This window comes from Dermacentor variabilis, chromosome 10 (genome assembly GCF_050947875.1).
Source record: "Dermacentor variabilis isolate Ectoservices chromosome 10, ASM5094787v1, whole genome shotgun sequence".
Taxonomy (NCBI): Eukaryota; Metazoa; Arthropoda; class Arachnida; order Ixodida; family Ixodidae; genus Dermacentor; species Dermacentor variabilis.
The window spans coordinates 6,752,979-6,780,774 of record NC_134577.1 but is presented as its reverse complement, the minus strand read 5'-3'; the positions used below and the strand labels follow the sequence as shown (position 1 = coordinate 6,780,774).

The 27,796-nt window shown below is 48.0% G+C and overlaps 2 protein-coding genes across 4 annotated transcripts in view; one reads left to right on the top strand and one right to left on the bottom strand.

Moving 5' to 3' along the window:
- Nucleotides 1-27,796, bottom strand: part of LOC142559788 (L-gulonolactone oxidase-like) — an 87,319-nt gene that overhangs the window by 29,540 nt on the left and 29,983 nt on the right. For all 3 annotated transcript variants that reach the window (XM_075671432.1, XM_075671431.1, XM_075671433.1), the window contains exons 9-10: nt 27,289-27,438; nt 2,720-2,884 (exon numbers count right to left, since the gene is read on the bottom strand). In XM_075671432.1, the coding sequence (XP_075527547.1) occupies nt 2,720-2,884; nt 27,289-27,438 (315 nt within the window). The remainder of the gene's footprint in view (nt 1-2,719; nt 2,885-27,288; nt 27,439-27,796) is intronic.
- Nucleotides 8,622-17,472, top strand: LOC142559795 (uncharacterized). The gene is made up of 4 exons (XM_075671451.1): nt 8,622-9,255; nt 10,772-11,016; nt 11,908-12,069; nt 17,377-17,472. Exons 1-4 carry the CDS (start codon nt 8,622-8,624, stop codon nt 17,470-17,472), a joined length of 1,137 nt encoding a protein of 378 aa, XP_075527566.1.

Sequence of the window (27,796 nt, the reverse complement as noted above, 5' to 3'; positions counted from 1 at the left end):
CAGAAAATCTTTTCCAGAATCGCTGCATGTGTATTCACTGCTATCACCACCAATCCTACTGCGATAAGCATCTTCGCCTATCTGTTTCACAGTGCGTGGTGTTGTCAGAAACGTAGCGCACACTTTTAATAGGTGATAACCGAAACGCACCGCCGTTCCCTGCAGCAGACTGTGATCGCGTACATTTTCCAGCAGCTACATTCCATGTGAACAAGAAAAGGCGCGAGGCACGCGCGATTGAGCACACTATCTAGCCTCCCGTCTCTTGTGAGAATGACGGCACACATCTTATTTCGGTACCAGCAAATCTCCGACTGGCTCGTTGCAAGCCGCACTCACAGCTATTGCCTCCAAACCTACTGTGATAAGCGTCTTCACCTATATGATTTACAGAGCGTGGTGCGTAGTGCGTTGTGCCATTGGTAGCATGGCACGCTTTAGTAGGAGATAATCTAATTGCGCTGCAGTTCCCTACAGCGTTGCCCACCAGCTCGATCTTGTTTTGGTTCCCCATTGCCCTCTTAGAACACCACGTCATAGCAAAACAAGAAAGTATGGCTACGGCCACTGGATATCCACCACCTTGACGCGTGTCGGCCTCTCGTGCCCTAACAATCTGCGCGACATTTCGCATTACATAGATGTCAACAATCGTTGAGTCTGTCAAATTTTTGTATTACTTCGGGTCGTATGTTTTCCTGGTTAGTACGTTTCTTCTCGCAGTTTTTCCAAAATGTATGAACGAGCTTTTACTGTACGCAAGTGGCTAGACTATGCTTTTAAGAAAATATATTTATTCAGGTGAGGTGTGTTGCAAGAGAACATGAGGAACCAAGATGAGTTGGCTTACTTTGTGTCTGTGTGAATATCTCTTGTTCTGAAGATAAAGTGGTGCACAGTTACATTCCTGCTGATGCAAAGATAACATAATAGACCTATTTCTTTGCCTTCAAGGTTAGCTTTCCAGAGCAGTGGGTTATGGGAAGCCACACTAGACTGACAATAAATCTTGTATAAAAAACACTTAGCACTACAGAAGTTATGGCTCCAGATATGTCCACAGAGTGTAAAGGCCACGAACTGTACGCTGTTAGTAGCATAAGGCAAATGTGTTGTAATAAATCCACCCAGAACAACAACAACAACAATAAGAAAAGCAGTTTCACCTGAAAGGTGGAGCCCAGATTGCAATAGGAAATTAGTAGACAGCCATACGAAGTAAGGATAGTAGTTTTATCGGCCAAATCAACTTGTAAACATTCGCTTACTAACTAAATTAACAAGCATGGTGTCAGCGCGCACAGCCAAATGTGCCCACATCACACTTGCTGACCGTGGAATCTCGCTGTCATAATGCTGTCTTGAGGAAGCGTGGCAGCAGCAGCGAGCAAAGTGACCTACGTGTTGTTCATTGCTTCAATGAAAAGAGCGGTGAGAACACAGCACATGCAAAGCTACGAGCCTTTAACCCACCTAGACACTACTCCCAAAGCAGATCGCTTTCCAGGCAAAGCCCATGCAACCACGCCATACGAAGTCGCTGCCGAAGTACCACGTCTCTGCTTCCAGAAGAGGGTTGTAGCGCCGAAAAAGACAACACATAGCAAGCGAGACGGGACAGGCGCAACACATAGCATGCGCCTGTCCCGTCTCGCTTGCTATGTGTTGTCTTTTTCGGCGCTACAACCCTCTTCTGGAAACATGCACCAACTAGCCCCCCAACAAGTATTACTCAGTTACCACGTCCCTCCTACCTTCCCTCCCCCAGTGCCATACGTACGGTCGAAGAGGGCACGTTTCCTCCCCACTTTCCTCCCTTGTGTGTTGGAAATTGAGGCATGATTGTCGGGTCACCTTCGCATGGTTTCACTAGCACATACAGCGTATGGTGCACAGCGACAGCATTATCGCCCTTGGACTTTATACGGGACATCACGGCAACAATGGCAAAAATGCGCCTTGAGTGTCTATATAATTGCAATAGCAATTATAATGCTGCAAGTTCCACAATTGTACAAGCTAAAGGCCCTGCTATACATCATAATATCTTGTGATAGAAACTAGCACAAGTAATGTTAAAGAAGCTGAAAATGAAAAGCTAGCGATTCATTGAAAACTAGAGTGTGTCACTTCAGTAGAAATGAGTAACCAATTTGTCTGAGGTTTTGTATTGTGACTCTTTTGGAGCTATTGTGTGGGGGCACAAAAGTTCATTAGCAGTGGGTCACAGACCTGGCTGTTTAAGTTTGGGTGTAAATTTTGATAGACAACTAACTTATGATCAGAAAATACAGGATTTTCTTTAGAATTATTTTGAAAATTTTGCCCCTTTGAGTATCACTGACGTCCCAGGATGTTTCCACATTTCTATCACACCATGTTTGTTTTGACGTTCCTTTCGTCATATAGAAACGTAAGGACCATACCAGGAGAGCACTTGCCATTATGCATTTCATTTTCTTTTTTCATTTTACACCCAAAAATTAACTGTTGTGTTTGTTTTACAGCATCTGAGACAAAGCCCGACAATACGAGTGCATCACCTTCGAAAAAAACCTGAGATTTAAAAGGTTAAATAACCACACTGTAATATGAGCCACCCTTAGTGACACTGACACCACTTGAAGAGATCTACCTGCACCAGCAGTGCAGCAGTGTTCCAACTGTTGTGTCCAGTTTACAATTGCATGCAGTGTCTGCAGCAAGCAGGCAGCCTCACCTGTACATGATGACGTTGATGTAGCAGCTGTCACGACCAGATGCAGGGCTCAGGTACATGTTGTCAGCTTGGACAAATCGAATTTCCACAGGTATGTGCACAGAAGCACCTGGGGTACTGTCAATCCACTCCTTCAGTTTCCGTAAGGCGAGTGCAGTTTTCTCTCTTGATTTCACAAGGGCACCATAAAGAGAAAGAAATGCCATAAGAACTTCTTTTTTAGCTCTTGTACTGAAATGTTTGATGCCAAGACATAACAATAGACATTAGGAGTACAACAGAGGCAAGATATGACGTTCTACACAGCTATAGCAAGGTTATATTAAGACAAACAATCTGATGATGACGTATGGAGTTTTGTGGTGCAAGAGCCAATGATGTCCAAAAAGCACCAAGAAATGGTGCGATGTAGGCGATTGTTCAGTTCCTAAAAAGGGTATTAGCGTAAGAATATTTGCTGTAAATAGCATAAAATATGCTATATCTGTATTAAAAGTATGATGATAACATATGAGGTGCGCTATGGGCATAAATGCCAACCTATTAAGGCTGATACACTAAAAAATGAGTACCAGTAGCATTACTGCCTAATCGTTGCCCTTAAATGCAAGGGCATGGAGGCACATGCTATAGCAAGTAGTACTGTCGCAGCAGCAGCCTCTAGTGAGAAGTGGTGTTGTAATCACCTGGGCTGGTGACCTGCAATGTGCTAACATGTAAAAAACTTAAAACTGATTTAATAACAAAATAAAAAAAGGGAGTCTTTACCAAAGAACGTTGCTGACTGAAGAGAAATGTGATGCCTATAGGCTAAAGGAAAGTACTGTTTATGTTGAGGATCTGCTTCCTGACATTCTATCAAAACATGGAAGACTGTCAGCCTCTCACCACAACTACTACACATTGGAGGATCAACTCAAGTCAGCAAAAAATGGCGCGTGCCATATGTATGCCCTATTTTGAGTCGGCAAAATAGGACATTGGTTTGCCGAGTTTTTGTTGTGGAGGACCAAAATACTGATTGTGGCTTGATAATGTGGAGTTTATTAAGGTTCTCCCACACACATTGCCAATATCCCCTTATTTTTTTGCGCATGAAATGCTTGAGATTTATGGCAGCAACAGCTATTGAAGAATTAATAGATGCTATTGATGTGGCGTTTTGGTCAGCAAGCCTATCACCTTCGATGCCTCTATAGCCAGGCACCCAGCATATTATGATGTGTTGATGAGATGCATGTATAATGCACAAAATTCAATAGAAATCAGTAAATACAGGATTTTTTTTTCTTTTGTGAAGACACAGCTTTAATGACGCTTAACAAAGCGGTGAATAGCCATAGTTGCCTTTTGTAGTTTTAATATCTCGATGTGTTTTGCAGCCATAAACACAGCATAGGCCTCAGCCATAAATATGCTTGTTTCCATGTACAGAATGTCGAACTTTGAGAAGGATAGCCTGACTGCAGCATAAGAAATGCCAACATGCGGCTTTGATGCGTCAGTAGAAAATTCAGGACATAAGTACTTCGCCTGAAGTTCACGTAAATGCATGCAAAAGTGTAACTCAGGAGCACGCTTTGCGACTTCTGTAACGGATGTGTCCCATTTTACAAGTTGCCATTTCCATCGAGGTAGCAGCTTCACTAGAGCCATTAGGCAATGTTCGAGGACTGGGACACCCAATTCTACAGTAAGTTTTCTGACCTGCGTTGAAAAAGGCTCCCTTACTGATTATCGATTATGGAAGAATACAGCACATGTCATATTGTTAACAGATGTGCAGCAAGAATGTCGAGGGTTCGACATTACTTTGAGGAATTATGTGAAACTGGTGTATATTCTTTGCAGGTGAAGAGACCACTGATTCGATTCCATGTATACACTTTGAATAGGGCTTGTTGTGATGGTGCCTGTCCACAGGCAGATACCTAAGTGGTGGATGGGATCCAACATTCTTAATGCACTCGGTGCGGCAGAGTGATAAACCACGGTTTCAAAATTCAAATGTGATTGGACAAGGCTCTTGTACAGTTGAGTAAGCAATTCCTGTCACTGCCCCATGTTGTGCGAGATAGAATTTTCAAATTCTGGGGTTTTACGTGCCAAAACCATGATTTGATTATGGGGCATGAGGTAGAGAGGGTTTGCGAAAATTTAGACCACCTGGGGATCTTTCAAGTGCCCCGAACGCACGGCACATGGGCGTCTTTTTTCTTATAGAAATCTGGCTAATTTGATCAGAGAACATAACTTTTCTGTGATTAAATTTCCATCCATTTTCTTCTGCCTATTTAGACAATTGGCTCGGGGCATGCTGTACTTGTTGCTTGCACACTGCAAGGCATATTTCCTCGAATGCTAATCTTCAACAGGTCTCACAATAATGCGTAGCGCCAGGTCGTGTCGTACGCCTTTTCCTTACCGAGGAATATGGACAAGAAGTATTGCCTGTGGACAAATGCATCCCATATATTTGCCTCAGTGCAAACAAGATCGTCAGTTGTAAGCCGGCCTTGTCTAAAACCACATTTACATGGGTCAAACACTGTTCTAGACTCAAGGAAATGTACAATACAACAATTGAGAAGACTTTTTTTTTTTTTTTCAGAAAGCTTACAAAGGCAACTCGTAAACACTATGAGGCCGCTAACTTGTCACTGATGAAGAATCTTTACCATGCTTCCACCCAACACCGGGATGCCAACACACTCCTTTCATATGGATGGCAGATACCCAGCAACTCAGAAGTATTTTAATGATTGGAAAATGCAGAGAGGTCGGTCGGCCGGATAATGGAGCATCTGGCCTGCTACTCTACGTAAGGGAAGGGGAAGAGGGGAAGAAAAAGGGTCACAATGGGGGATGATAATGGGAGGAACGAAGTGAAGGACACATTACACAACTGGTATCACAGGCGTGAGTCCAGGCCCGTGTCACCTAGGAAACGTGAAAGTGCACGCATTGTCTCTGTCATCTGCCAACTCTGTGGCCATGCGCCTAGCAAGAGGTCCTCCGACAGTGGTCCATTTTGTAAATGTCTCAATGTATATGCCATTGTCAGTCTTTCGCGCGCATACTCAGGGCACACCACGAGCACATGTTCTATAGTCTCTACAGTGCCACACACTGAACAGTCTGTCCGTCCAATAATGTGCAAATATTTGCGTGTGAAGGCGACGCCTAATCGCAGTCTGTGTATCAGGCATGTATGAGGGCGTGGAATTCCACGCAGAATAGGAAATTTCATATCGGGATCCAGCCTTTTAAGGCAGACGTGACGAGCTTCTGGCTGGGCCCAGTATCTTCTCGTCGTACTCCTCATTAATTCCGACAGGAGGCATGTGATGTCCGGTCTGGAGAATGGCACTACAGTTCACAGGCCATTGCTGAGGGCGCGTCTTGCTGCAGCATCGGCCATCTCATTACCGTTGAGCCCACAGTGTCCCGGGATCGATTGGAACACTATGCGGTGGTGTTTTTCTTGAGCGCATGAAAGTAGCTCGGTGATCTGCAGTGCCAGAACCTGATATGCGGTGTGGCGCAGGAAGCATCCCAAAATTTGCAGCGCGGGTTTTGAGTCCGTGAAAATGCGCCACTCTTGAGGTCTTTCCCCGCAGATGTGGCGAATCGCTTCTCGAATAGCCACAAGCTCTGCAGCGGTAGATGTAGAATTATGGTCTAGTATGAAACCTCGAGTCATCTGTTAGGCTGGTATGACCACAGCTGCTGTTGATGCCTTTGGCGACGCGGAGCCGTCTGTGTAAACATGTACATATGTCTGGTATTCTGACCAGATGTACGTCAGAGCAAGTTGTTGTAGTCCACTGACGGGAACCAATGATTTCTTTAGTATGCCGGGGACATATACGCATACGAAAGGTTGAACCATCACCCATGGTGGTTTGACGGGGTGATATGGAAGGGCATAGCCTGATGTTATGCGGGGTAGATGGCAGCGGAGTGCACTAGTGAAACTGCTGTCCGGCCGCTCATGTAGAACTGACGTCAATGGATGGCAATGGTGTCGTGTCAGTAAGCGTAAATACACACGAAGTGGTTCGTGGGACAGGTATATCGATAATGGGCATACGTGGGCTTCCTCAATTGTGCCTTTGTTGGAGGCACGCTGTGGCAACCCAAGGCATATTTTGAGTGCCTGCGCTTGGGCGCTCTATAATGTCTGTAAGCAGGAAATGCTCAAGTTTGAGAGTATCGGAAGGCTGTATCGAATGTAGCCTAAGAAAAGAGACTGATAAAGTCTTAGTAAGAGCCTCCTGTGGGGCCCCATTTCATGCCTGTAGCGAAGCGAAGAACATGGCAAAACAGATTAAGTTTTTGCTTCAACATATTAACATGCCTCGTCCATGACAAACCGCGGTCGATGATAATGCCCAAGAGTCTGTGGTGGGAGACATAAGGTATTATGACACCGTTAATGGAGATCGGGTAGCGGCAGACGGATTCGCGCGCGAATGCAACCACAGCACATTTTTCGGCAGCTAAGCGCAAACCCTGACGCCGTATGTATCGTGAAGTAGATGACACAGCCCATTGTAATTTCGCACGTAGTTGTGGGCGTGTTGTACCAGAAGCCCAGATGCAGATGTCATCTGCATATGCACTGATGTGGATGTGAGGTGGAAGTTCGCTCACCAGGCCAATCAGTGCCACATTAAATAATGTTGGGCTGAGAACTCCTCCCTGAGGAACTCCACGGCATACCTGATGACGGTTAGTCTCTCCGTCAGGCATGGACATGTAAACGAAACGGCTGCTGAGGTAGCTCACAATCCACAGGTAGAGCCGGCCGCCAATACCCAAGTCATCTAGGGCATCGAGAATGGCTTCATGAAGGATGTTGTCGTAGGCCCCTTTGATATCTAAGAAAACAGCGGCGACGAGTCGGCGTTGAGGTTTTTCATGTTCCACTGTCGTAACGAGGTCAATGACGCTGTCAAGTGAGGAATGACCCCGCCGAAAACCGGTCATCATGTTTGGATAAAGATCATTTCTTTCCAGAAACCATTCGAGCTTCGCCAGGACCATTCGTTCCATAACTTTTCCAACACAGCTGGCTAATGCAACTGGGCGGTATGAGGTAAACTCATAAGGAGTCTTTCCAGGCTTCAAGACAGCAACCAGGCGGCTGATCTTCTACTGCTGCGGAACAATACCGGAGACCCATGTGTCATTGTAATAATTGAGCAGCGCAGTGTGACCAGCCCTGCCAAGGTGAGAGAGACGAGTACGAGATCCCGTCAGGGCCAGGAGCAGATGAATGCTGACACGACGCAAGAGCAGCCTCTAATTCGGGCATCGTAAAGAGCGAGTCGTAGTGGTCACTTGAGGAAGGTGGCGCAAAAAGTTCGAATCGGATTGAGGCTGGTTGAGTTGTGCCCACAATAATTTTGCAGAAGTCGTCTGCTACCTCTACATCATTGCGGCGTTGGTAAAGGTCCAGACTCACCCATATGGGCGAGTCTGGGGGTGCTGTCTACATGAAGTGGAGGCCAAAGAGGTGTGTTGCCTCTGCCAATGGGCCATAAAGGTCCAAGCCTGCATCATCGGCTGAACCCCCAGGATCCCCTTTTCCCCGGACTCAGCTAAGCCGGACATGGCTACATGCGGGAGGGTCCAACCCCTATGTGCTCGGGTCCGTCGTGTTGCAACACACCAAATGCCTGCTGACACAGGTGCCCTTGCGAGACATAAACTGTTGTACACTGATATCGTGTGTCGCACTGCATTTTCATGATAATCGCTTATCGGCCACGCAAGCAGCAGTCGGCAGATCACATGTTCATCACCCTATAAAAAGGGCACGGCATCAATAAACATTGTCTGTTCCACCCTGGCGTCCGGCTGATACGCTACAGTTGGCGACGAGGAAGCGGCGGCGATGGCCGTCGGCAGGATCGGCGAGTATCATCTGGGCACAAACGCGTCATGGGACGAACACGTCGAGAGGCTCGAAATGTTCTGCGAAGCTAACAAGATAGCGAAAGAAGAACAGAAAAGAGCCGTCCTGCTGATTTGTTGCGGCGAAGAAGCATACGGGCTCATCGTGACTCTGGTGAAGCCATCAAGACCGACAGCAGCAACCTACAAGGAAATTAAGATGGCGGTTCACAAGCACCTGCATTCAAGGCTTTCAGAGCTATGCGCAAGGTTTTTGTTCTACAAGAGAAACCAGACTGCTGAGAAATCGGTTGCGGACTACGTCACGGCGCTTCGGAAGCTAGCCGAAGACTGCGGTTTTGGCGACGAGCAGCTCCCGTTGGACATCATGATGCGAGATCGTTTCGTATGCAGCCTCCAGAACGAAGCAGTTCAACAGCGACTTCTCGCAGAACACGACCTTACGTTCAACATTGCGTACGACATGGCCGCAACCGCAGAAGCGACAGCCAAGCAACAGCGAGACATACAGATGCAAGGCCGAGACGAGGCGAAGGACTGCCAGGGCATGATACAAGCAACCCGCACGAACCAAGACGCCACGGCAGAGGGATCTAGTTGCTACTGTTGCAACGGTAAGCACGCTCCGCATTTATGCAGCTTTAGAAAAGCGGCATGCTTCAAATGCAAAAGGGTTGGACATATAGCGAGGGCTTGTCGTTCAAAAGACGAAAGTAGAGCGGCCCAGAAGACGCCTGAGCAAAAGAGGAAAGGTGAAAAGAGCAAGGGCGTGTACGAAATGAGTGCATTGTTTTCACTTTGCGAAGTGAATGAGCAAGAACAGAAGTTTATGGTTAAAGTGCAGATACAAGGACAAGAAGTCCTGATGGAGGTTGATTCTGGAGCATCGTGCTCACTTGTGAGTGAAGATACATTTCGAGTGATCGAAAGAAATCGGGGTGAAATACCACTCCAAGATTCTGGAACAACTCTTGTAACATGGTCAAAGGAGGCGTTACCGCTGCTGGGTCGAGCAACCATCTTGGTAGAATTCAAGGGTCGGAAGGCAAAGCTGCCATTGTTGGTAGTAAAGAATCGAGGCAACAGCCTCGATTCTTTACTATTTAACAAAGCTATTAAAAGCAGCGGGTATCCTTTGCCCACTACCGCTGAAATGCTCGCAGCTCTGGGTTCAAGCAAATTTTTTACAAAGCTGGATCTAGCTCAAGCTTATCAACAGCTAATGCTAGACGACGAATCGGCTGAAGTGCTCACAGTTAACACAATAAAGGGACTGTACAAAGTCAAACGGCTGCCGTTTGGAATTTCGGTGGCGCCGTGGGTATTTCAACGAGTCATTGATACGCTGTTAGCAGGCATTCCTGGCGTGAAAGCCTATCTTGATGATATCTTGATTTCTGGCCGTAACGCGGAAGAGCACACCGAGAGATTAGAAACCGTGCTATCGCGTCTGCCGAATGCGCAGTTAAGAGTAAACAAAGACAAGTGCGAATTCAACAAGCTGAGCATTGAATTCTTGGGTCACAGGATTGACGCCACGGGAATACATCCGAGCCGAAGCAACACTGACGCCATCCATAAAGCGCCCGCACCCACAAGCAAAAAGGAGCTGCAAGCGTTCTTGGGGTTACTAAATTTTTACAGCAGTTTCCTCAAGGTCAAGACTGAAGTGACAGAACCACTCTATCGACTGCTCGACTATGACCACGTATGGAAGTGGACAGGTGAGCACCAACGTCCGTTTGAGAGACTAAAAAAATTGCTTAGCTCCGACTCTGTACTTGTGCCCTATGACACCGAGCGTCCTTTAATTTTGTGCTGCGACGCATCTCCTGTGGGAGTGGGGGCAGTGCTAGCCCACTGTACGACTGATGGGAAGGAACAGCCCATAGCTTATGCTTCCCGGACGCTAGGAGCCAGTGAACGTAACTATGCTCAGATTGATAAAGAGGGCTTAGCTGTTGTCTTTGGTGTGAAGCGGTTCCACCAGTACCTTGCTGGGCGAGAATTTACGGTCATAACGGACCACAAGCCGTTACTAGGCCTTTTTAACACGGAAAAGAGGGTGCCTGAAGTTGTGTCGCCCAGAATGCTCCGTTGGATTTGATGTTTGTCTGCGTATAACTACAGCCTTCAGTACAGGCGAGGCCAAGAAAACTCCAACGCCGATCAGTCGTCTGCCAGCTGCGGGAGACGAAGACGAGCCACAGCCACCTGGGGACATGCTCCTGTTGGAAGCGGTCGAATGCGCACCGCTGCAGGCGGCAGACATCGCTGCGCTGATCCAGAAGGACAAAGTCTTATCCATGGTAAAGGAATGGATTCTTAGTGGCTGGCCGTCAACACAACTGGACAACAAGTTCACGCCTTACGAGGTGAGGAAATACGAGTTGTCATTGCATCGTGATTGCATACTGTGGGGGAATCGCGTTGTAATTCCTAACGCAGCAAGAGAAAGTGTGCTTCAACTGCTGCATGCAAATCCCCCTGGGATGAGTGCTATGAAAGCGTCAGCTAGAGGGCTCATGTGGTGGCCGAAAATGGACCACGAAATTGAAGAGTTTGTACAGCACTGTCAGCCATGTCAGAGTAACCGGCAAAGCGATCCCAAAGTTCCAGTGCATTTTTGGATCAAGCCAGATCAACCTTGGAGTCACCTACACATTGATTTCGCTGGTCCAGTTAATGGAGAAGTATTTTTATTCGTGGTAGACGCGTACAGCAACTAAGCTGAGGTCGAAATCATGTCATTCATGAAAGCTACAGCTGTCGTCACCAGCTTAAGGAAGATGTTTGCTACACACGGTGTGCCAGACGTTATCGTTTCGGATAATTGCACAGCATTCACTAGCTCGGAGTTGCAAACGTTTTTAAAGTGCAATGGTGTGCGTACTATTTTCACTGCACCTTACAATCCCGCCAGTAATGGTAGGGCGGAGAGAATGGTAAGAGAAGTTAAAAAAGCGTTAAAGAAGCAACAGGAACGTTCAACGCAGTGCAAGATTTCGCGGTTCCTGTTTAAACAGCACACGATGCCACATTCGGTCACGGGAAAATCTCCGGCAGAATTAATGATCGGACGAAGGCTGAGGACAGCCTTGGAAACTCTTCATCCGGACCGACAACACACGCCTGAACTACAACGACCGGAGATTAAGAGGTTCCGTGTCGGTGACGCGGTCTATGCTAAAAGCTTTTGTCCAGGTCCAAGGTGGAAGGCGGCCAGGGTTGTGGCAGTGCGAGGCCCGGTGTTGTACATCGTCCAGCTGGACAACGGCGAACGCCATCACAGGCACCGGAACCAGTTGAGGAGCGCCTGGACGAGGCTTGAAGCCGATCCAGTCTCAAGTGCAGACTACCACGTCAGGCTGCCTCCTACAGCCAGACGACCACAACAGCTGTCGGTCAGCACGGAAGCAGCCGCAGGGGCAAGTCCGGGCCAAGCTACCCAACACCCGGTCGAGCCGCGAAGATCAACACGCGTTAGACGGCCTATCGCACGTTATGGCATTGATGACTAACCAGACATTTTGCAATTGTGTAACGAATCTTAGGAGAAAGGAATGTTGTATACTGATATCGCGTGTCAAACTGCATTTTCATGATAATCACTTATCGGCCACGCAAGCAGCAGTCGGCAGATCACATGTTCATCACCCTATAAAAAGGGCACGGCATCAATAAACGTTGTCTGTTCCACCCTGGCGTCCGGCTGATACGCTACATAAACAATGTAGCTATATTATCAGGCCTGGATGGTGTCGGTTATCACTGAGTGCACGTGTTTGGCCCAGGTGGCTTATGCAGTAAATGTTGAAAATTTGCTTGCACCAGTTTGGGCAAAGTGTTCATATGAAAATACATAAATTTACCAGATGGGAACGTTAACCTTTGAAGGTTTTTGCCGTACATGTACGGTGGCGGTTTTCTGTCCCGCAAGGTCATTGCCGTACGGGTACGGTTTCGTCCCTCCGTTTGAAATTTCGTGCCATTATGACGAGTGCTCACTGGGAGGTGCTGCCACCTCTTAAGACTTACAAGAAGCGTTTGAAATTTGTGCTGCCTTCTTCGGGAGATGAACAGAACTGATTTCTAGCTTCAGCGCATTGCACAGACTGCGACAACACCCCTTTTGCGGTTTTGGTTTCGCTGCGTGATTGCAACGGAGGCGCGCGAAATGTCATTTTTCTCTTTGTCGGCACTCTCTTGCAGGGGTGGTGGAAATTGATTTCTACCTTGATTGGCTTTGGTCTTAGCTTGTTTATCACCACCGCCCATCAGGTATTCTCGCTCTCTGCGGCAACAAGCTTACGTGAGAGGGTGCCTCAGACCTCTGCCGAAGGTAGAAAAGATGTCCATGTGTGCGCCAACACAACTCGTCGCTCCAAGAGGAGAACAGACACGCATTTTAGGTGTGCAGACTGCGATAAGGCGCTGTGCGTAGACCCGTGTTTCAAGAAGTACCACACTTTGAAATACTATTGAACATTTTGCAGTTCTGAGTGATGCTGACATCAAAATACTGTTCCAAATATTTTTTATTATTTATTCCCGACTTTATACATTTTGTACATTCAAGATCCGCAATAAAGTACTTTGACCACCTGGGAAACTTTTTTTTTCAAAATAATTCGACCCTCAGAGGGTTAACACCATCAAGAGCATTCATAAGATGTCTGCTGAAGGATGGTATATTCAAGAAACATAATTTGTTACTCTGACCTAGATCTGGTCATACCTCCCAAAAAACGCTTCCACATGAGACACACATGAGCCAATGCTCAAGTGATTTTCAGGGCAATCATGTGAAGAAAACAGAGCTGTACAAGCAGCAACGCAGGTGCTTTAGTTGTACTGCATGCATGAGCAACATTCCTTCCACTTTATTTACACACTGTCATTGCTGGCCATTAAGAATTTAGAGAACATTGTTTTCTATATATACAACTTCCCTTTAGGGCAAAAATGCTCCTGCAAAGTACACTATTAAAACACACACAGTGAATTTTTATCATGGTCACAAAGTATTTTGTACAGTGTCTGGAATGAAGAAATTCCTGAACTATGATACAAAAGAGCTACAATGCAGTAAAATAAATGGTTATGACTGTTACATTTCCTCAGTTCCTTCGCCTCCAATAATGAATGGTGCTGGTGCATTTGATGTAACCACTGTTGCCACTGATGCTATGTGTGACATTGTTACGATTCTGGTTTGTTTAGGTTAATGCGGGGTTGCCTGGCCGGTAGTGTATTCACACTTGCGCGATTCGAATCGCTCTAGCCACCACTGAGAGAGAAACAATGAAGCCAATTGTTAATGAAACATGTATATATTTAAAACAAAGCATAACACAGACAAACCATGCCAAACGAGATGCCATAACTAACAAAAACGTTCATGTAACTCTAGATGTTCTCACACAACTACAGTCGAACCCGGATATATCGAATTCGACGGGGATTGGAAAATAGTTCAATATAGTGAAAATTCAATATACAGATATAGGCCAAAAAAGCACTCGCGATCACAAAAAATTATGGCTTACCGATTGGAACAGCCGCTAATCACATAGCATGTGCACTGAATATGAAAACGCTTTATTTCACGGAAAAAAAATAACTAATTTTGGGCTGCTTTTTCCTCTGGGAAATGAAGTTGAAAATGCTAGTCTCAATCTTCTCGAGACTGTCCAGGTGCGAGAGCCCAGTGTCTTCCATTTCGCCGCAACAGCGCCAAATCAGGCTGAACGCTGACGCCAGTTCAGTGGCTGTGCACGGACGCGTTTCTTCGAAAACACGGTTGCCCTCGTCGTTGCTGGAATCACCGTCTTGAATGCCAGCTATTCCGGCCACAATGTCCTCATCAGCTAAGTCGGCTACCGCTTGAACTTCGCTGTCAGCGTTAATGAAGTCATGAACGGTCACTTCGGACGGGACAGTGCCTGGAAAATTGGACAAGTCGCGAAACGCGTCCTCCAAGCACTCATCGTCATCTAAAGCTTCCGGACATTCATCTCCGGCCACTTCAAGGCCCGCCTTGCCGAAACAGTTGGCTACTGTGACCTGCTTCACGTCGCCCCAAGCGCCGGTAATCATCTGGATCGCGCCGAGCAGGTCAATCTTGAGATCGGTTCTCATGTGAAGGTTTACGAGGAGCCATTGAATAAGTCGCTTCCGATAGCCTAACTTGAATGCCTTTATGATACCTTGGTCGAGGGGCTGCAGTCCCGCTGTGGTGTTCGGCGGGAGACACTTCAGTTCGATGTGCTGCAGCTTGCAAGTCTTCAGATGGGCCGGACAGTTGTTTACCAGAACGCAAACTCGGCGGCCTGACTTGCCCAACTCAGCGTCCCAAGCCTGCAGCCATTCAACAAAAAGTTGACGTGCCATCCAGGCCTTCTTATTACAGCCGTAGCGGACGGGAAGCCGTTTACAGTTCTTGAAGCAGCGCAGTGACTTCCTCTTCCCGATCACGAATGGCCGTAGCTTGCACGAGCCGCCCATGTTGGCTGCAAGCAGCACCAACACACGCACTTTGCGCATTTTACCGCCGTGACATGAGGTTCCACGAAGAGCGAGTGTCTTATGCGGCAACATTTGCCAAAAGAGACCAGTTTCGTCTGCATTGATCATTTCTGCAGGCGAAAACTTCTCAGTGATCTTCGGCTACTCCTCAGAAAGCCACTGCTGCATCTCCTGGCTACTGACACCCCAACTTTCGGCTGAAATGGCCTTTCCTACAATGACGTGGCGGTTTTTCAACCGTTGCAGCCACCCAGTGCCACCGCAAAAGTTCTCTTTGCCAAGAGCCGTAGCAAACCAGTTGGCCTTTTCGATTAACATCGGGCCATTCACGGGTATGTTTATCGCTCGGATTTCAAGAAACCACAGAGTGCCTTTTCCCCTTTGTCAAAAGCTGCAGGGCGCACACGACACGCTCCCGAGCGACTTTCCTCACCTGCTTTAAGCTTGATGTCTGTCTTGTTTTTTAACAATGTACTTAAAGTACTCTGCGGAATGCCGAATGCGACTGCCACGGAGGACTTCTTTTCTCTATTCTCGACACGCCAGATTACCTCAAGCTTTCTTGCAAAGTCCAGATTCTTCCTCCTTTTTATGTCTGTGGATGTCATAGCTCTCAGATGACTGCAATCATACATGCTACACACGGCACGTTGAAACACAGGTATGCACAAGAAAACGCGCGATGCACAGATGGAGCAGTCCGAGCGAAGCCTGTTAGAGTGGCAGTCAATGGGGCTGCGATGGAACGACAAAGGGAAAAGAAAGAAGAGAGCGGGGAAAAAGATTGCCCACGAGGGACCGTGCCGACCCCTCACTCTCTCTTCCTTCCCCCAGGAAGCGTGGCTTGGGAAACGTCGCCGTGTCTCCATGCCGCGCACTCTCTTCGCTGAACTCCAATGGCCTTGCCTAATGCACTCGCCGGCGGTAGAGGAGGAGCGAGAGAGCTTGCGCCGGTGGGGCGCAAGAACGGAGGAAAGGCTCTGCGTCTCCGTCGCTAGGCGACGGCTGCGCATGCGCAGAGGAGGAAGCTGCTGACTGACTCTGCGGAAATTTTTTCCCCCGAGGACCGGACACGAATGTCTTTGGGAAAAACACACCTTCCAGGGGCGCGGCGCGGCGTTCGATGTATCGAATGTCCGACGAAAATGGAATTCGATATATTACGCAATTGTCCTATACTTTTACATAGTATTTTCGAGGGGGTAATCTGAGTGTTCGATATAGCCAATAATTCGAAATATGCGGGTTCGATATATGCGGGTTCGACTGTATTTACAACAGTAAGGTCCGTGACCGGTCACAATTACTTGACGTTCAGTGCGGTGCAGTTGCAGAGCATCGGTCATGTGGCATCAGTCGTTGCTAGCTTCTTTACGATCAGCCATAGCTTGGCCAAGTAGTCACAGGAGGGGGATGATATAAAGTTCTTGCCTTCCGCACCATGTCACCAGGATCCGAGAAGATCACAGGCTGGAGGTGGGACCGAGGCCGGGCCATCACTGAAGTCTTGAAACTCGGGCCTGCAGCCCGCCAGCTTCTCTCCTCTGCTCAGCGTTCCTGACATCTTGAGGTTCGGACTCACAGCCCGACAGCCTCGCTTCCCCACCCCGGCGCTCCTGAAGTTCTGAGGTTCGGAGCCGCAGCCCGACAGCCTCGTCTCTTCCACGCCGCACACCGGGGTTCTCCTTGACAGAAACAAAAAGAACCCGTTTCCCTTTCTTCTCCCTCTTCCAGAGCATGTGTGCCTTCGTGATTGGCTGTTGGCTGAGGTGCCGAGTCCTGCGAGCTTGCGCCAAATGCCACTCTTCCTTCACTTTTTTTAGAGTGACTAGCCGCTGCCGCACCAGACACGCACACATTAGTCTTTGTACATGACAAAGTCCCCCTTTCCGAAAATTTTTTTTTATGAAGGAAAGAAAGGAAAAAAACTGTGGTGATGCGCATAGACTCATGAGATTTCAGACAGTACCTGTAGTAAACAAATTGAGTGACATACGGAATTCAAGCAAGGAAAAAACAATCACGAGAACGCATACAGGATCATGAACTTCCTAAACGCTAGATTCAATAGATGATCCTGACCTACACAAATAATCAGCTCCAACATTTTCTGAACCTCTAATGGGCTGGACCTTGAAAGAATTCGAAAATATGTAGTTATAAGCCACTAACAGTTCTTGCAGCTTAGACTTTTGGCTTTCATCCAGGGCATCAGAGGTGCGAATGTTTTCGATTCCCCTGCCTGCTTCAGCTTTAAAGCTTGGTACGGGGGCTTCATTTTCTGCTTCTACCATGACAAGTGAGGAAATTTGGAACGCTGATAGTGGTTGGTGCTCTTCGTATCGCTTCAGCATGTTGATGTGAAATAATTTAGTGGTAGGGTCAATGTCCAACCAGTACTCTGGTCGGTCGGTCAGTCGGGAACTTTATTGAGGTCCGGAGAACCAGTTCTCGGGCCCTCGGACAGCCTTGAGTTGGAGTTTGAGGTCCGGGCTTCAGTTTTAAAGCTTGGTATGGGGGCTTCCTTTTCTGCTTATACTATGACAAGTGAGGAAATTTGGAACGCTGCTAGTGGTTGGTGCTCTTCATATTGCTTCAGCATGTTGATGTGAAATAGTTTAGTGGTAGGGTCAACGTCCAACCAGTACTCCGGTCGGTCGGTCGGTCGTTCGGTCGGTCGGTCAAGAACTTTATTGAGGTCCTGAGGACCAGTTCTTAGGCCATCGGACAGGCTTGAGTTGGAGTTTGAGGTCCGGGCTTTTGAGGGCTTCTTCCCATTCGGGCTCACCGGAGAGAGGGCGCTTTGGTAACACGGTACATTGCCATAGCATGTGCGAGAGTTAGCAATAAAGTTCTGGGCAGCCTGGGCAATTTGCCGGGATGTCTGAGTTGTAGTGACTTAGTAGGCCTCGTGACAGATACAAGTCCGTTTGTAGCAGTATTATGTAGGGTATTTGATTCTGCCTTTTCGATAGTGCGAGGTGATTTCTTGGTAAGTGAGCAGCGGGTTATTAAACTGAATGTCCAGCCCCTCGGTGGCTGTGGGACCGTTGCAGCAGGCAAGTTCTCGCGCACGGTCGTGGGCTGTTTCATTGAGGTTTGGTTTTTGCGGGTGAATGTCTTTCCCCATGTGAGCGGGGAATCAGGAGAGGCATCGTTTGCTCTCTTTTGAGCTCGCTAGTAGTATACATGCTAGTTCTTTAGATACGTTGCTGCATTCGCAGGCCCGAATTGCGGCATGCGAGTCCGTGAGGTCACGGGTAAATGTAGGGTCTGCCATGGCGATGGCTACGGCTATCTGTTTTGCTTTAGCGCTGGTGGTCATTTTAACCGATGCGGATGATCGTAACGTTCCATTGCCGTCCACGACTTTTATCGTGAAAGTGGACGTGTTGCCGTACTGGGCCGCGTCCACAAATGCAGTGGCTTCACGATCTGCGTTGGTGCGGTCGAGAATTGCGCAGGCGCGGGCCCGGCACCTACCCACATCATGTTGTGGGTGGACATTTCTGGGAAATGGTGAGACTTTGTAGTTGGTCTCTAATTTCGCTCGGTAGGGTAACCGCATGCTCGAGATAGGGACATCGAGAGATATTAGCTTCATTTAGGATTAGTCTACCGGCTTTGGACGAGGATAGGCGGAGTATTTGCGCGATAGTCTGAGCCTCGATAACTTTGTCAATGTTGTTATGCATTCCCAGCTGATCAACCTTTGCTGTACTTGCTCTTTGTGGAATGCCCAAGACCTGTTTGATGCTCTTGTGCATGAGTGTGCGTAGTTTCGTCTTTTCTATTTTCGTCCAGTTGTGGGCAGAGGCGACGTAATTAATGTGGCTCATAAGGAACGCGTGGTATACGCGTAGAAGGTTATCTGCGTAGAGACCATTCCTGCGCCCTGTTAAGAACGGCCAGCTGCAGTGCAAGTTTTGCCAACCTGTTGCGACTGTGGAGGCAACATTCCGGGAGCGTCGCCACACACCTCTAGCCACGGCATGACAAAGTCGACTGTGTGTGAACAACAATACGTGCGTCCTCGACTCTCCGTCGCTGGGGCCGAGTTTGACGAACTCACCATTGTAACTAAACGAGCTCGGCGGACCAACTATTGTTACTGAGCCGCAAGAACTTCTACTGACACCCCTTCCTATGCGCCGACCAAGACGCCAGACAATGGGCGGCCGGCGGGCGCGCTGCAGTTCGGGGAATAAATGCCCCTACGGTGCCGGGTCGTCTCCCCTACGGTGCTTCGTCTCCCCTAAGGTGCCTGGTCAACTCGCCTACGGTGCTTGGACGGCCGTTTCCGTCACCTGGGTATCAGGAGAGGACCGAGTGTTTAAAAACCGCTGTTGTGCGGCTGCTCAGGACACTCTCTCTCAAGCAGTCATGTTAGACTGATGTACTTTCTTAAAACAGTCATGTTAGATTGATATAAATACTGTAAATAAACCCATATTCCTCGTTCTCGATAAGAAGCAGTCCTTCCCTTCATCAACGTCCTCAGCGTGGATAAGTTGGATGATGGCATGGGCCAGCTACCTTCTAATTCATGCCCGACTCCAATCTAGACAACAGATCACGAGCGATGGGATTGAACCCCCAATCATAACAGCCCCGAGAATCGGTGAATGAGTCTGATCATGTTTTCGGTTTTGGCAGTCAAGTGTTTGCTCGTGTGTCCGTGGCATCCGGTGACTTCGATTATGAGCCCAAGAATGCGTATGTGGTTGACTCGCGGAATCTGTTGTCCGTCTTTTGTGCGTAGTGCAATCGGAAGTTTGTCTAGAGGAGTTAGGTAGCGGACTCCTTGGAAAGACTTGCAAAATAGTAAGAGTTCTGATTTCTTGGAGGATAGTTTCATTCCTGTGTCTAGTAGGTACTCTTCCGTGGACTCTAGGGCCGACTCTAATGTCTGCTCCATGTCTGCCAGGGAGCCTCCCGGGCTCCTGATGGTGATGTCATCTGCGTATAGAGCGTAGTTTACGTTCGGGATGTCTCATAGCTTGTTTTCGAGTCCTTTCATCACTACGTTAAATAGTAATGGAGAGATGACTGAGCCTTGCAGTGTTCCGACGGAGCCCAGCGTGTAGGGGTCCGACTAAGTTGTGAGACTCGCAGTCGGGCTTCTCTGTCTTTTAGGAAGGAGCGTATGTACTCCTGCAATCTCTAGCTAAGGCCGAGGCCTGCCACAGACTCCAGTACGAAGCGGTGCAAGCGGTGTCGAATGCTCTCGTGAGATCTAGGGCAAGGATGCCTCGAACGTCTCTTGTTTTAACGTCGATGATCTGTCTCTTTAGGAGTAACATGACATCTTGGGTGGATAGGTGGGGTTGAAACCCTACCACGTTGTGTGGGTGGAGTTATTTTTTTTTTCCAGTGAATACAAATGGTCCCTTCATATGCATCATTATTTGTTATCACTGGTTGGGAGGAGTATGAGCGCGCAATCTCCTACTTTCAGCTGACGGCGGATACTGTTCCGGTTGTAGTTCCCTTTCCGAGTTCTCTGAGCTTTGCACAAGTTCTGGTGGGCTACCTTCAAGGTCTCTTCTAGTCGGCTCCTGAGGCCGAGGACATGTGTGTCTGTCGTTTTAACATCTTGCTTGGGCCAGTCTCTTGTCCAGAGATCCTTGAGTATGGACAAGGGTCCTCGTACTTGACGTCCGCATATCAATTCAAATGGTGAAAAGCCGAGGTTCGTATGTGAAAACCTCCCAGTAAGCAAAAAGAAGTGGGGTGAGATATTAATCCTAGGCTTTGGGTTTTTCTTGGCATAGCTTCCGCAGCATCATCTTAAGGGTGCCGTTGAAGCGCTCCGCCATCCCATTAGACATCGGATGATAAGGCATTGAGCTCAGATGCTTGATCGCAAGTAAATCATTCAGTTCTCTCATCAAGTCTGGTGTAAAACAAGATGCTTGGTAATAAAGAATCTCGCGTGGGAAACCGATCCTTGAGAACATCTCAACCAGCCCTTCTACTACAGTTGCTGAGTCTATCGAAGGTAAAGGGATGACGTTGGGGAACCGTGTTGCGAAATCCACAAGGGTGAGTGAATACCAGTTGCCCTTGCTCGATGTTGGACTCAAAGAGCCGATGATATCTACCACGACCAGCTCGAATGGAGTATTAATAAGCAGCATTCGTCCAAGTGGAGCCCTGCCCACTCTACCCTTTGGAAAGGTACTTTGACAGAAATCGCACAATCTGACAAATCGTTTAATGTCCTCTTGGAGGCCGGGCCAATAAAATGATCCAAGGGCCAGTTCCATGGTTTTCCGAATGCCTTGATGCCCCGAGAAGGAGTTGTCATGTGCCATGTTAAGGACTTTGAGGTGCAGGCACTGCGGTACCACTGCTTGTTCGATTACTTCTCCCAGACACATTTGATAGTATCAGCAAAATACATCCTTATCCTGGTAGAATGAACGGGCGGTTGCCCCTTTTCCCAGAATATTTTTGCCAACTTTATCTCTGCAAACTCTAAGCGTTGAGTCTTCCTTGTGTTTTGTCCGAAACATTTCTCTCGATAACTGCAAAGCTCCAACATCTACTGGAGGACCTGGCCTCATGATCTTGGCACCCACTATAACCTGCAGAGAACCACTATCTTCTTTCGATGTGTTCACTTCCTGTGGTGCACTTGCTACAGAAGTAAATGAGGACGCTTTCCAGTTGAGATATGGTTTCACGGGTTGGCAAGATCCAGGAACGTTACCAATGATCACATCATACAGCGGCCTTTCCATGCACTTTCTGACTGAAACACCAGAAAAGTATGCCGATGAAATGTTGACCTCTGCTTCCGGAATGTTAATGGAGCTACCATCCGCCAGTAATAGCATAGACTCATTGTCTAGCATTGGTGCGTCCGGTACAAGAGCTTGCTGCACAACTATACTGTTGCTTCCTGTATTTCTCAGCACCTACACAGTCTGTCCAAAAAGCTCCCCTTTTAACACAGGCATGTCAAAAGATTTCCTTAGCCAGACTCCAAAAGGAATGGGTGAAAGCTCTTCACCTCGCTGTTTAGTGCCAATTTTTAAGCGTTCCCGGGCATCTTTTCACTGGCCAGGAGGTATTATGCAGCATGCTGATAAGCCCTTGGCACCAGGTTCATTATGCTCACATGACTGCACGTCGTGTCCATATTTGTGGAAATATTCGCAATATGGCTGTTTTACCTTCGTACAGCAATTCGACGTCTTGTGTCCTATCTTGTCACATATGAAGCAATGGACTTGCGATTTCACCACTTGCATTTTTTCCGTTCCTTTTCCAGGTTTTTTTTTCAGGCTTCCTATTGAACACCAGCAAATTACGCTGCCTCTGAGCCTCCAAATAATGATCTGCTACTTCCGAGACCTAATCCACGGTCTTACAGTTTCTCACGAAGGAAAAGCGCCAAACAACTATGGACGTTGTCCAAGAATTGTTCTGCGACTATCAAGTCTTGAACCGCATTGAACGTCTTCCCTTGGTTTGCCATTTCCAACCAACGGTCGAAGTAGCTTAACAGCCGTGTAGCGTATTGCTTGCTGGCTTCTCCATCCTGCGGTTCACTTTGCCGAAATCTTCCTCGGTAACCCTCAGCTGTAAACCGAAACCGTTGCAACAGGGCTAGTTTTGCTTTGTTATAATCCAGGGAGTCTTCCTGCGACAAACGACCAAACAATTTCAGTGCTTCTCCGCCGAGGCACAAGCTGAGAGTGGTGGCCCACTTTTCTTACGGCTAGCCCTGTCCCGTGGCTACATGTTCAAGGTGCTTTAAATATGCGTTGAGGTCATGTCGAGAATCATTGAACATGGGGATAAGATTATGTGGGTTGATGGGGGCTGAGACCACTGCTTGGTTTGTGTGGCCTGAAGCATTCCCATTCTCACTACTTTCTCCTGCCTCAGCAAGCCTCACACGCAACTGCAAATTCCTTTAATTCAAGGTGCTGTTTGGCCACCTCTCTATCGGCAGCCCGTTCCCACGCACTGTTAGGAATGCCTGTACGGGGTGACAACGTGCCAGCCATTTCAGCCCGCTGCACGTGTTCCTATCCAACCGGATGGGGCGCACTTCAGAGAACTGCGAATAACTGGCAGCCACGTGGCGCGGGGTCAGCTCAGGAATGTGGTACTCGGCCGCGCCACCCGGGACGAAGCAGAGTTCTACGAAGCCCCTCTGACGTCAGCTCCGGATCTTTACACCTGTGTGTGTGTGTGGCACTGAAACCTGTGCAACACATGTTTGTGAGCCTTCCTCCAAAAGGGCGGGTCATCTACGGTGACGTCGAATGGTGACGTCGAACGATGACTAGACGAACGTTTCCGTCCACTGGGAATCAAGGGGGGACCAAGTGCTTATAAGCAGCGTTTGCCGGCTGCTGGAGCGTGCTCGTTGTGTGCTCGTCGTTGGGAGCTGAGTGCTCGTAAGCTGTTTGCTGTATGTTAGTCTAGCGGGCTCCATATGGGAGTCACGCTAGACTATCGATGTATGTCTTGTCTAAGACGTAAATAATGTAAATAAATCCTGTTCACCGAGTTCCTCTCTACGACCTTCAACTCCTTCAAATGGTGGCAGCAGTGAGATCGTCCGACGACTCCTACATCTGGTTGACAGCGGTGGGATCGTCCGACGAATCTAATAACTGAATGGCAGCGGTGAGATCGGCGTACGGCTCGTAAATCGGCCTACGACTCGGAGACAGCAACGGCAGCTGACGGACGTTGGCACATGGTGACCGACCGGTATCCTGATCAAGTTGGAGGCGACTTGGGATTGACTAAAGCCCCTCCATACACGTTTCCACTGACCAGGTTAAGTACCGCCAACTTGCCCTCCTCCTCCGCGGCCCTCTTTAACTCACCCCCTTAGCTTCCGGCGCCAAGCGAAACTTACGTAGCTGCAGCTTCCTGTTCAGAGCGGAAGTGACGTTTTGTTTTTTAGCGTTGTTTACTTTGGCGTCGCTGGAGAGGCTTTAATTGCACCAGCTGTGGTTGAAACTGTGAATGCAATTCCATTCAAGAACCACCGCCTATTGTAACCAGCGATCTGCTCGTGTTCGCTGCTTCGCGTCAACCTGCGACCGCTTGTGGCACGAGCGACAACGTACAGTGGAATGTAGTGCCTGGGCGCTTGCAGACCATTGCCGTTTTTCGTGCATTTGGAAAACAGTGACCGCCAACTACTACTACAGCGGAATACGACAGCTTGTCCCCTTTCCATTCTTCTTATGGCGACTGCCACAGCTCAACCAAGCACGCGCGGGCGTCTCACCATCGTCTAACAGCAGTCAAAGCGGAAATTCCCGCAGCGCAACTCCAGGAAGCGGAAACGCCGGAACCGGAAATTTTTAAACCGGAAATGCCGGAACCGGATTTGGTGTGAGGAGAAAAGGCGACGCACAACAAAGGTTGGCGTTACTTAAGAAAGCGGCGGTGGCGTGTGGATGCAGGGGCTTTAGGATTGACCACCTCTTGCAACTGACTGGATACGGCGGGGAAGGACTGGCGGTATGGTGCTGCTTCAGTGGTGAGCGTTTGGTTTTGGCAGTAAGATTTACCAGGCTTCAATTTCTCTGCGTTTTTGAATTTGACTCGCTGGAGATCTTTTACTTGTATTTTGATTTGCGTGGGTATCGCAGCAAGTATTGTGTGACAGCAGAGCCAAAGCTTAAAGTAGCGACCATGGTCCTAATGTGTTTGACGGGGGCTGACCTGTTGTGGTTGTGTGAAGAGCTCGAGGTAGACGTAGAGAAGGACTTGACGGAAGCAGAAATTCGGAAAACCATTCTCGCAAGTAGCAATGATTTGAAACTAATCGAAAATCTAGGTAACCGAATTCTAAGAAAAAGACAGGAACAGGAATCAATTAAGCAACAATGCCAAGAGCGCGAGCAAAAACACCAAGAGCGTGAGCAAAAAACGGCAGGAGGTTGAAAAGGAAATGGCAGCAGTGAAGAAACAGATACAGGATTTGCAGCAGTTAAACGCACGAGGAGAACAGCGGCTTGAGAAATCTGTAGGCTGGAAGCAGCAAAAGTGGGAAGAAGCAGATAGTAGATTTCAGTCGAAAGCCGAGAGAAGGAGTAGTACCTGTAAGAGTGGCAGCACGTTCATAGGTGAACTCGAAGTGCTAGCAGCTAACGATGCCTTAGTGGCAGCAGAGGCCGTTAAAGGCCGTAGTGAGAGCGATGAAGTGCTGTGCCAACAGAGGACTGTAGAGACAGCTAGGCCAGCTACGAACAAATTGGCACAGTTACCGCGCGTGTTAGTCGCATATCATGGTATCGAGGTCATTAGCGAGGTACAGGGTACTGTTGACCCGACAGACACGAGCACCCATGTCGAGTCAGATCTCCATGCCGAAGAGAAGTGCCAGGTGGACGATGCAGTTGAGAGTAGTTCTCGGGATGGCGAGCTCCGTAGCTCACGAGAGAACAACTGCATTGTTCAGGGATCGGTGCGGCTCTCCGCCAGTCTAGTTAGCCAAGAAAGGGGTGATTTAGTTATTAATCACTCAGACTGTGAGGGTAAGAGACCGATCCGGGCCGACGAAATGTGTAACGGCCAGCACGAGGCGTGAGAAGACGGCATGAAAGGAAATGCAAAGAGAAAGCGCTGTAAAAAGAAGCGCGGTAAAGACCGAAAGACGGTGAATAATGTAGCGCGGCCAAAGACGACGAGAGATCCAAGAGGGCAGGGCGCGAAGAAAAGAAAGGTGCGGTCGTCACTGACGACGTGTGCGCATCAAGAACGTTTGAGCCACAGGTCAAAAGGAGACCAAGAAGCACGTTCTGTATGGACGCGCACAAAGGGCACGGGGCAGTTAAATTCCTCATTGTTCCGTCGTTCTTTTCGAAGCTCAGCATGTAGTACGAAGAAGCGCAAGGTGGCAAGACAAGACCAGGTGGGGAGCAGCGACGCAGTCACTCGAGTTTGTGAGGAAAGAGGGGCGCCAGGACACAAATTGGCATTAGACTGTAACGTCTTGGGGGAGCTTCGCTGCTCATCCTTCTTCAGAGTGGAAGGGCACCGAGATGTTCTTTTTTTTATTCCAATGAGGCACAATTATTGAACAACTCCTGCAGTGTCCAAAAGCAATATGAATGAGGTAGTTGCAGCAGATCTACCTTTATTTTTATTCTTTTTCTTTTCTTCAACTCAGTGGACTTGTCACAACGTATGTTTACAAAAATTGGGAAAAGGTGTCGAATAAAAGCATGCAGCTCTGCCTGCAGCTCAGAGGAAAGCACGACTACTAACTTCGGCGGACGCACATGAATAAGCAGGATAGCTGAGTGAGCAGTGGAAAAGAAATATGAGAGAACAGCACTGGTGTGCATTGATAGTCGAGCTGAAAGAACGAGATCGAAGGCAGAGAGAGTGCCCCTTAATGGCGAACTACACCTTCAGCGCCGGTTGGCCCGGCATTGCACTATCTTCAGAATCAGCCCACGTAAGGCGAGTGCTTAACACCTGCTTCACCTCCGCCATGGGTCGGCCCGTTACTGCACTGCACTATCTTTGGTATCAGCCCACATATGGGGAGTGCTTAACGCCTGCTTGACCTCTGCCACGGGTCGGCCCAGCATTGCACCATCTTCGGGATTGGCCCACGTATGGGGAGTTTTGTGCCTACACACGGACACGATCATGAGGGAACTAGCGCTTAACAGCTTCACTGTAAAATTGGTTACATCACTATTTGGTTAATTAATTAATAAATAATCAATTACGACAACGAGCATGGGAGCAGTGGCACGAGCGTGTTCACGCTGAAGGGCGTCACCTAGCCAGCTGTGGAAGACTATGACGACACTGGAGCCAATCCTGATGATGGGAGTTTTGTGTCAAAACATGGACACGATCCTGAGGGAACTAGGCCTTAACAGCTTTGCTGTAAAATGCATGTACTGAAAACATAGCTTGACAACTCTCAGTGCCATATGCATAATTAATTAGTTGAAAGTGGTAACATGGTGTGCCACATTAACCCCAATGACCATTATTGTGGCCAAGTTAAAAAATAAGTAGGTAACATACATATCCCATGTAGTTCTCCCAAATGCACGTTCCTCACTATGGATGTAACAAGATTGGGTAAACAAAATAAGAAGGGCCCGTCTTACCTTGGGATTGACCATTCATTGACATGTTGTTTGAATCTGCATTCATAGTTGAACACACGGTAGCTCACATCCACCCTCTGGCGTCGTGGTGCAAAGACAATATTCAGAAACATCTTATTGAGCCAAGGAACCCAGGAAGGAAACCATGTGCTGAAAAGTATAGGTGTCATTGTTGAGAATCAGCTAAAAGCGGAACACTAATCAATTTTTACAAGCTTCTTAGAATGGAATGCAAATGATGCGGTGTCTAAAGAAGTGTTTGCTTCATAACCCCTAAATAATACAAAGATGTTAAGGAGTATTATTCATACGTGTAGGACCATAAACCGAAAATCACCATGGTCCCTTCTCCTCACATAAATTGGTGATTTATGAGTGAACTAAAATTTTGGAAATGCAGTATTTTGAAAAATAGCACCTTTATCATTCACAAGTAGTTATTAGGAAAATATTTTTATCTCACAATTCCATTGCATCTGCACTAGGTCTAAAGATGATGTGTATTCAG

What these genes read in the sequence shown, in the direction of transcription:
- LOC142559795 (XM_075671451.1), top strand. Translation starts at nt 8,622, where the DNA reads ATGGCCGTCGGCAGGATCGGCGAGTATCATCTGGGCACAAACGCGTCA. An exon ending in ACAAGTTCACGCCTTACGAG is followed by an intron (nt 11,017 to 11,907) that starts GTGAGGAAATAC and finishes TACATCGTCCAG; the next exon opens with CTGGACAACGGCGAACGCCA. An exon ending in GCACGGAAGCAGCCGCAGGG is followed by an intron (nt 12,070 to 17,376) that starts GCAAGTCCGGGC and finishes GCTTTCATCCAG; the next exon opens with GGCATCAGAGGTGCGAATGT.